General features: G+C 42.8%; 1 protein-coding gene across 1 annotated transcript; it reads right to left on the bottom strand.

The window, feature by feature from the left end:
• Positions 1–1302: 1302 nt before the first annotated feature.
• Positions 1303–8089, bottom strand: LOC118945324 (uncharacterized). The gene is made up of 4 exons (XM_036968069.2): positions 7913–8089; positions 7480–7686; positions 6186–7195; positions 1303–2242 (listed from the first exon to the last, which is right to left on the bottom strand). The coding sequence occupies exons 2-4, from the start codon at positions 7574–7576 to the stop codon at positions 1910–1912; spliced, it is 1440 nt and encodes a 479-aa protein (XP_036823964.1). The 5' UTR covers positions 7577–7686; positions 7913–8089; the 3' UTR covers positions 1303–1909.
• Between the last annotated feature and the right edge of the window lie 1464 nt (positions 8090–9553).

Here is a 9553-nt window from a genome sequence, read left to right as displayed (position 1 = left end):
AACAATATACTTGATCCAAACCAGTCAGGCTTCAAGAAAGCTCATTCAACTGAGACCGCTCTCCTCTGTGTCAAATAGGCTCTACGCTCTGCCAAAGCTGCCTCTCTCTCCTCTGGCAGACATCTCAGCTTGGATGTCGGCCCACCACCTCAAGCTCAACCTCAATAAAACGGAGCTGCTCTTCTTCCCGTGGAAGGCCTGCCCACTCCAAGACCACTCCATCACACTTGACAACTCCACGGTGTCCCCCTCCCAGAGTGCAAAGAACCTTGGCATGTCCCTGGACAACACCCTGTCTTTCTCGCTCCTGCTGGGTCATGCTCATTCATTATGGTATGACCTTATTCTCACACAGGAAACGGTCACTACAAGGGGAACTGACACTCTTTATCTAAAGGCTATGCTCAAACCTCAGGTCCCAACCCAAGCACTCCGTTCTGCCACCTGTGTTCTCTTGGCCCTCCCATCTCCTGCTCAGCCCAGTCTAAGCTGTTCTCTGTTCTGGCATCCCAATGGTGGAACAAGCTTACTCCTAAAGTCCGTAACATACAGTTATGTTAAATAGTGATAAAGCTGTTTTGACATGGTAACATTTTAGTATTAACCTTACCAAAAGGCAAGTTTTTGTTACTAGAATTTTGTTCTCAATGTTCTTAAACTGAACTTCAATTAAACTACTCAGTCTGCAACCCAGAGTTTGTAAGATTCTGGTTGAATGAAACAGACAAGAGTCAATGTTTATTCACGAGAGCGCTCTAAAATCAAAAATGTAAACACAGTGTTTATAATGCACACAAACAAGTTCAAATCTTAAGCTAAGCCTTGCTCGGACAGTCTGTGTTTTTCCACTACACAGATACATTGTTTCTTTATTCTGTAACATGTTTCATAATTTTCTGCCAGCCTAACAGTTTCTCCCCTCCACGGGCGGAGACAGAATGTCCCGTAAGGAACACAGTAGTACAACTTGTCTGTCGATAGCTCCTCTTATCATTTGTTTCACACTTTCACCCTGCTTTCATGCTAAGAAGGAACAAAAGGTCCTTGTTCTAATTCTGACTAAAGCTACACACATTATCAGATTATAGTTTTATGATTCTAATAAATGTCATACATTATACAGTGACAGGGTGGAATACTTTTAGTCATTATCTTAACATTACCTTAAACATATAATCATAATCATAAAAATAATTTAGTCATGATCTTACCATTACCTTAAAGATATAAATCATTTTAATTTCTATTATATCAGTTTCACAGACCGAGGTTAAGCCTATTGCAATAAATATAACACACACGTTTCTCACCAATGACTTTTAATTTGCCACGTGCTTCATTTTAACAATCTTTTAAATCATCTAGCAATCATTAAAATGATTTAACAATACACTAAATCCTTTAACAATAATTTAAAGCTGCAGTATGTAACTTAAGTTACTTGTGGTCATCCAATGTGATGCAACAGTAACAATATTGTGCTTCTAGCCTGCCTGAGAACTGCTGATTTCATTGGTTTTCATTTTGCCTGCTGGGTCAGATTTCCCCGGCAGGTTATGTGCTGAGCATAAAGTGTGATGTGTTTTCCGTCAGGGAGGAGGTGGTGCCACAGCTCTAACGGTTAGCACTATCATAGCTAGCTAGGTGAGCTCACGTCCACACTTGGCTAGCGGAGATACTTAGCTGACAGACATGGAAGACGCAAGGGGCAAACGACCTGAACATCAGCCAGAGTAGCACTTAATTTGACCCTGGGGACCATCAGGGCAAACATGGGAAATCACAGAATCATAATTTGAGCAGACATTCATCCAGTGTGATTCACAAGTAAGGAGCATTGCTGGGTCATACATGAATATGGAACATACTGTACATCTTAGTAAGGGTTAGTGGCAATCACTACTCTCCCCTACGGCCGTGTTCTCGCTATCTGCTCTGCCCTCGCTCTCTTCTTCCATTCACATTTCCTCATTTTCTTCTTTCTCATTGGTCTTGGGTGCTGGCCTCTGATAGGCTGATGGTCAGAGTTGTAGGTGTTTCTCTCTAGGAGAACCTCACCATTGGTAGAGTAGATGGCCTTGGACCAGGTCAGCACATTACCAGGGGCGTAGGACCAGTAGGACTGCCACCCAGACATGTAGGACATTATCCAGCTTGGGGAGAGGACGCTGTCCCACACTTCCACGTCAGTTACCTGCCCCTCAAACTTATACACTTTCAAGACAGGAGGCCCATTGGTCACCTACACACACACACACACACACACACACACACACACACACACACACACACACACACACACACACACACACACACACACACACACCATTTAATTAGAAAACATAACATTTTGTTATGTTACAGCCTGAATAAAACATGAATTAAATATATATTTGTCTCCCCCACCTACACACAATACCCCATAATGACAAAGTGAAAAGAAAACAAGTTATTACAAATGTTTCCAAATGTATAGAAAAAGAAATACATAAATATCTAATTTGCATAAGTATTCATACCCCTGAATTAATACTTTGTAGAAGCACCTTTGGCAGTGATTACAGCTGCGAGTCTCTTTGGCAAGTCCATAAGTGCTTTCCACACCTGGATTGTGCAACATTTGCCCATTTTACTTTTCAAAATGCTTCTATCTCTGTCAAATTGGTTGTTGATCATTGCTCGACAACCATTTTCAGGTCTTGCCATAGATTTGGAAGAAGATTTAAGTAAAAACTGTAATTCGGCCACTCAGAAAAATACACTGTCTTCTTGGTAAGTAACTCCAAGGTAGACCTTCAGAGAATGCTACACAAAGAGCCTGCTTGTACAAGTTTGGCTACAAACGTTTGTTTCAGTGTATATAGTTCCTCAGGAAACCAACTGTTGCTGCGCAATATACGGGAGAGAAACTGAAACGGCTGCTTGAGCAGTGGTCATCTGGCCATGGGCCTGAGCCCTAGGACCATGCCTCAGGACTACCTGGCATGATGTCTCCTTGCTGTCCACGGTCCACCTAGTCGTGCTGCTGCTCCAGTTTCAACTGCTCTGCCTGCGGCTATGGAACCCTGACCTGTTCACCGGACGTGCTACCTGTCCCAGACCTGCTGTTTTCAACTCTCTAGAGACAGCAGGAGTGATAGAGATACTTTCAATGATCGGCTATGAAAAGCCAACTGACATTTACTCCTGAGGTGCTGTTGCACCCTCTACAACCACTGTGATTATTTTTTTACCCTGCTGGTCATCTATGAACATCATTATAATTTCCACCCGGCACAGCCAGAAGAGGACTGGCCACCCCTCATAGCCTTGTTCCTCCTTTCTAGGGAGTTTTTCCTAGCCACCGTTTTTCTACACCTGCATTGTTTGCTGTTTGGGGTTTTAGGCTGGGTTTCTGTACAGCACTTTGTGGCATCAGCTGATGTAAGAAGGGCTTTATAAATAAATTTGATTGATTGATTGTAGATGTTTTAGGTTATTGTGCTGCTGAAAGGTGAATTCATCTCCCAGTGTCTGATGGAAAGCAGATTGAACCAGGTTTTCCTCTAGGATTTTGCCTGCGCTTAGCTCCATTCCGTTTCCAACACTATTATTACACACAGAGTGAGTCCATGATACATATTATGTGACTTGTTAAGCACATTTTTACTCCTGAACTTGGCTTGCCTTAACTAAGCGGTTGAATACGTATTGACCCCAAATCATTTCAGCTTTTCATTTTTAATAATTTGCATATATATATATATATATATATATATATGTTTATTTATTTACATAACTCCACTTTGACATTATGGGGTATTGTGTGTAGGCCAGTCACCAAACAAATCTCAATTTAATACATTTTTAGTTCAGGCTGTAACACAACAAAATGTGGAAAAGTAAATGGGTTTGAATACTTTCTGAAGGCACACTATATAATAAAGGCACACACTCATATACATTATGCTGAATTACTTCATTATGCTGAATTGCTTCATTCAGTATATTTTTTGAGAGATATCGAAAATACCTCAAGACAGATGTTGAGAGGCTCGGGGTCAGCGGCGGTGCACTTACAGTGAGCTCCAAAAGTATTGGGACAGTAACCAATTTTTTTGTTTGTTTTGGTTCTGTACTCCAGCACTTGGGATTTGAAATGATACATGACTATGAGAGTGTAGGCTGTTAGCATTAAGTTGAGAGTATTTTTATCCATATCGGGTGAAATGTTTAGAAATTACAGAACTTTTTATACGTAGTTCCCCCATTTTAGGGGACCAAAAGTATTGGGACAAATTTACTTAAGCGTATGTGTAATAAAGTACTAAAAATGTCAGTATTTGGTCCCATATTCATAGTACCCAATGACTACATCAAGCTTGTAATGCATTTGCCGTTTTGTATCGTATCAAATCCCAAGTGCTGGAGTACAGAGCCAAAACAACAACAACATGTGTCACTGTCCCAATGCTTTTGGAGCTCACTGTATATCACCCTCTCTCTCACCTACAGTGCCTTGCGAAAGTATTCGGCCCCCTTGAACTTTGCGACCTTTTGCCACATTTCAGGCTTCAAACATAAAGATATAAAACTGTATTTTTTTGTGAAGAATCAACAACAAGTGGGACACAATCATGAAGTGGAACGAAATTTATTGGATATTTCAAACTTTTTTAACAAATCAAAAACTGAAAAATTGGGCGTGCAAAATTATTCAGCCCCCTTAAGTTAATACTTTGTAGCGCCACCTTTTGCTGCGATTACAGCTGTAAGTCGCTTGGGGTATGTCTCTATCAGTTTTGCACATCGAGAGACTGAAATGTTTTCCCATTCCTCCTTGCAAAACAGCTCGAGCTCAGTGAGGTTGGATGGCGAGCATTTGTAAACAGCAGTTTTCAGTTCTTTCCACAGATTCTCGATTGGATTCAGGTCTGGACTTTGACTTGGCCATTCTAACACCTGGATATGTTTATTTTTGAACCATTCCATTGTAGATTTTGCTTTATGTTTTGGATCATTGTCTTGATGGAAGACAAATCTCCGTCCCAGTCTCAGGTCTTTTGCAAACTACATCAGGTTTTCTTCCAGAATGGTCCTGTATTTGGCTCCATCCATCTTCCCATCAATTTTAACCATATTCCCTGTCCCTGCTGAAGAAAAGCAGGCCCAAACCATGATGCTGCCACCACCATGTTTGACAGTGGGGATGGTGTGTTCAGGGTGATGAGCTGTGTTGCTTTTACGCCAAACATAACGCTTTGCATTGTTGCCAAAAAGTTCAATTTTGGTTTCATCTGACCAGAGCACCTTCTTCCACATGTTTGGTGTGTCTCCCAGGTGGCTTGTGGCAAACTTTAAACGACACTTTTTATGGATATCTTTAAGAAATGGCTTTCTTCTTGCCACTCTTCCATAAAGGCCAGATTTGTGCAACATACGACTGATTGTTGTCCTGTGGACAGAGTCTCCCACCTCAGCTGTAGATCTCTGCAGTTCATCCAGAGTGATCATGGGCCTCTTGACTGCATCTCTGATCAGTCTTCTCCTTGTATGAGCTGAAAGTTTAGAGGGACGGCCAGGTCTTGGTAGATTTGCAGTGGTCTGATACTCCTTCCATTTCAATATTATCGCTTGCACAGTGCTCCTTGGGATGTTTAAAGCTTGGGAAATCTTTTTGTATCCAAATTCGGCTTTAAACTTCTTCACAACAGTATCTCGGACCTGCCTGGTGTGTTCCTTGTTCTTCATGATGCTCTCTGCGCTTTTGACGGACCTCTGAGACTATCACATTTATACGGAGACTTGATTACACACAGGTGGATTGTATTTATCATCATTAGTCATTTAGGTATTTAGGTCAACATTGGATCATTCACAGATCCTCACTGAACTTCTGGAGAGAGTTTGCTGCACTGAAAGTAAAGGGGCTGAATAATTTTGCACGCCCAATTTTTCAGTTTTTGATTTGTTAAAAAAGTTTGAAATATCCAATAAATGTCGTTCCACTTTATGATTGTGTCCCACTTGTTGTTGATTCTTCACAAAAAAATACAGTTTTATATCTTTGTTTGAAGCCTGAAATGTGGCAAAAGGTCGCAAAGTTCAAGGGGGCCGAATACTTTCGCAAGGCACTGTATTCCCCCACCCCCTCAACCTGTTTCCCCTCCCCTCTCCCTCATCTTCACCACTTTATTTCCTCTTACCTGGCCAAACACTCTCTTCCTGATACTGACAGTCCTGCCCCTCCACACCTGGGCTACACCCGTGTTTTTCTCCCAGGTAACGCACAGGCTGGTCCATGGGCGTGGCTCTGTGATGGACCACAGCAGCCTATAGGAGCGGAAGGACTGAGAGGAGGAATGGATGGAGAGGTAGTCCATCCCACTGTTCCTTTCCAGTAACAGGTTCCAGTAGTTCCCCTGAGTGAGGCTGAAGAGAGTCAAGTCTTTTCCCTCCTCGGCCATGTAACGCAGACACACAGTCAGAGCAGAGAGAGAGGGAGAGGGGGTGGTGTAGGGATATGAGGTGTATGGAGAGGAGGGAGAAGAAGAATGAGAGGGGTAAGGGGTGGAGGAGGGAGAAGAGGAGGGAGAAGGAAAGGTGGAAGGAGAAGAGTAGGGAGAGGAGGGAGAACGAGAGGTGGAGGGAGAATGAGAGGTGGAAGGAGAAGGAGAGGTGGAAGGAGAAGAGTAGGGAGAGGAGGGAGAAGGAGAAGGAGAGGGGTAGGTGGTGGTGGAGGGCGAGGGAGAGGAGGAGGGAGAAGGAGAGGGGTAGGTGGTGGAGGAGGGAGAGGGGGAGGTGCTTGGGGAGGGAGAGGAAGAGTAAGGAGAGGTGGAAGGAGAGGGGTAGGGAGAGGAATAGGCAGAGGAGGAGGAAGGAGAGGTGGAAGGAGGAGATGGGTAGGAAGAGGAATAGACAGAGGAGGAGGAAAGAGAAGTGGAAGGAGAAGGGTAGGGAGAGGAGTAGGCAGAGGAGGAGGAAGGGGAGGAGGAAGGAGAGGTGGTGGGGGAGGGAGAGGAGGAGGAAGGAGAGGGGTAGGGAGAGTAGGCAGAGGAGGAGGAAGGGGAGGAGTAAGTAGAGGTGGAAGGAGAAGGGTAGATGGTGGGGGAAGGAGAGGGAAAGATTGCGTCTGTGTACATGGTGAAACCTATGCTATACGAATATGACACTGTAAACATCTGACCACGCAGGTCTGAGGTGGAGGGGCCTGGGCCTGGGGGCAGAGAATCAATCACTAATGAATCCCTCCATCAGCAATCAATCAAATATTATCTGTAAAAAGTGATTTGTTGCTGTACACTTCAAAGAACTCAGACCAAATGCAGTGTAACGAATGGTGGGGCAACGAAGCGAACCCCGCTCGCTGACATGAAAGGAAAACACCCTACACATCGTGCCAATAGCATTGACCCACTTGGTGGGAATTGTAACATGCCTCATATAGAGGATCGCTACAATACAACCTGTGTCTGTATTTGTGTATTTGAAAAACGGTACCTGAAGGGGTTGTATTGGGCGATGATGTTCTTGCCCCAGTTCGTCCCAACACCGACAGCAGTGCGAGAGCGTTGAACAGCACGGAAATCATATCCATCTTCTCGAGTCAGTGTGAGGCGTTTAAGAGAGGTAAGATCCTGAGTGAGAGCGGCCCCAATCAACATGTGGCTATGGGTTTCGCTTCCCACTTACTAAAGAGTTTCGTTTCTGCAAAAAATGTCACATGTTTTAAAGGAACTTGTCTATAGTTTATTTTAGACTGGTTGCAGTAGCCCTACAATCACACAGCAATGGAGACAATAGCCTAATAGGTCTTACAGACAAATCACCAAGATTCTGAAAAGAAACTAACAGGTATAGGCCAGCTAGGTCAGCTATTTTTGAAGGGTTTACTTGCAATGATCTTAATATGTTATTGTTTCACTTACCTCACCTTAATTTGTTGTATAGCCCAGTAATTGTCTGCTTCTCCAAGGCCTGATAAGCCTGTTGGCTCTGACAGACTGTATCAGGGCTCGTTCAGGAGACCAGGCACAATAATGTCTTCCTCATCCCTGTGACTGGGTCACTGGAGCAGACGTCGATCTTGTGTGTGTTCTTTTCTGTATATTCCGGTTTGGGAGCGTGTATTCATTTCTGTGTGCATGTGTGTGTACAATGGCTATGTGTGTGTGCTCCATTGACTCTGTGACTGGCCCATGTCCAAATTAGGCCATGGCCAGTCTGCCTGACCCTGGTGGCCTAATGATGCTGCTGATCCTGATGATGATAACAGATATTGTGGCTTACAGTGTGTATGGTATGTGTCTCAGTATGTGTGTTTAATGCGTATTGTTTGTTCAGTCAGCTCCAGTCTCCCAGCAGAGACAACCAACAGACATTTCCCTCTGAGGCCCTGATTCCATTTCTGTGTGTCTTTTCTTTTCTTTTGGATCTGAAAGTGCATCATTTTCATTCCATATTTCCACTGAAATCTACTTAATAATGGGTATTATTTCAGTTCTCACATTCCTCTTTGAATCCAAATATAGCACCATTTGTCCAACAAATGTAAAATAAATGGTTCAGATAAATACAGTCAAATGTAATCTGCATACAACAATATCACGTTGTTCTCCATCAATCACTAATCCCTGTATTGAGAGTTCTAATTTATGATGCTAGGGGTTCTGTGGCTAAAGCAAATAAATAACTGGACAGAGGGCATCCCTGTCTTGCCCCTCAGGATAACTTAAATGAATCAGAGATTTGTCTAATTGTTCTTATAGCTGTTTTGGGGGTTTTATACAATTGCTCAATCCAGGAAATAAATACCACACCAAGACCAAACTTTTTTTTAGACAGCCACCAAATATGCCTATGCCTATAAAATAACAAAGTGAAACACAGACACAGAAAACAAACACCCACAACCAAAATGGGGAAAACAGGCAACCTAAGTATGATTCTCAATCAGAGACAACGAACGACACCTGCCTCTGATTGAGAACCATACTAGGCCAAACACATAGAAATATGACAACATAGAAAAAAGAACATAGACTACCCACCCCAACTCACGCCCTGACCTAACACAAAGACATAACAAAGGAACTAAGGTCAGAACGTGACAGTATTGAGATATGAGGTAAACTCCTTATCTCCCAGTAACATTGTGTTGAATCACCATGTCAATGTCATTGGCATAGGAGTTTGAGCTTAAAAGTGAAGGACTATGATCAAATCAAATCAAAGTTTGTCACGTGCGCCGAATACAACAGATGTAGTAGACCTTACAGTGAAATGCTTACTTTCAGGCTCTAACAAATAGTGCAAAAAAGGTATTAGGTGAACAATAGGTAAGTAAATAAATCAAAACAACAGTAAAAAGAGAGTGAAAAATAACACTAGCGAGGCTATAAAAGTAGCGCGGCTACATACAGACACCGGTTAGTCAGGCTGATTGAGGTAGTATGTACATGTAGATATTCTAGGAATTTACATTAAGGAACAAAGTTAATCGAAGAAAAGTTTACAATAAAAAGCATGTTTTTTTAAGTCAGATTTGCTATACAGTTGTTAATTCAATTTGGGT

Source organism: Oncorhynchus mykiss, chromosome 29 (assembly GCF_057628025.1).
Source record: "Oncorhynchus mykiss isolate SJ-2025 chromosome 29, ASM5762802v1, whole genome shotgun sequence".
NCBI lineage: Eukaryota > Metazoa > Chordata > Actinopteri > Salmoniformes > Salmonidae > Oncorhynchus > Oncorhynchus mykiss.
This window is presented reverse-complemented; position numbering and strand designations above follow the sequence as displayed.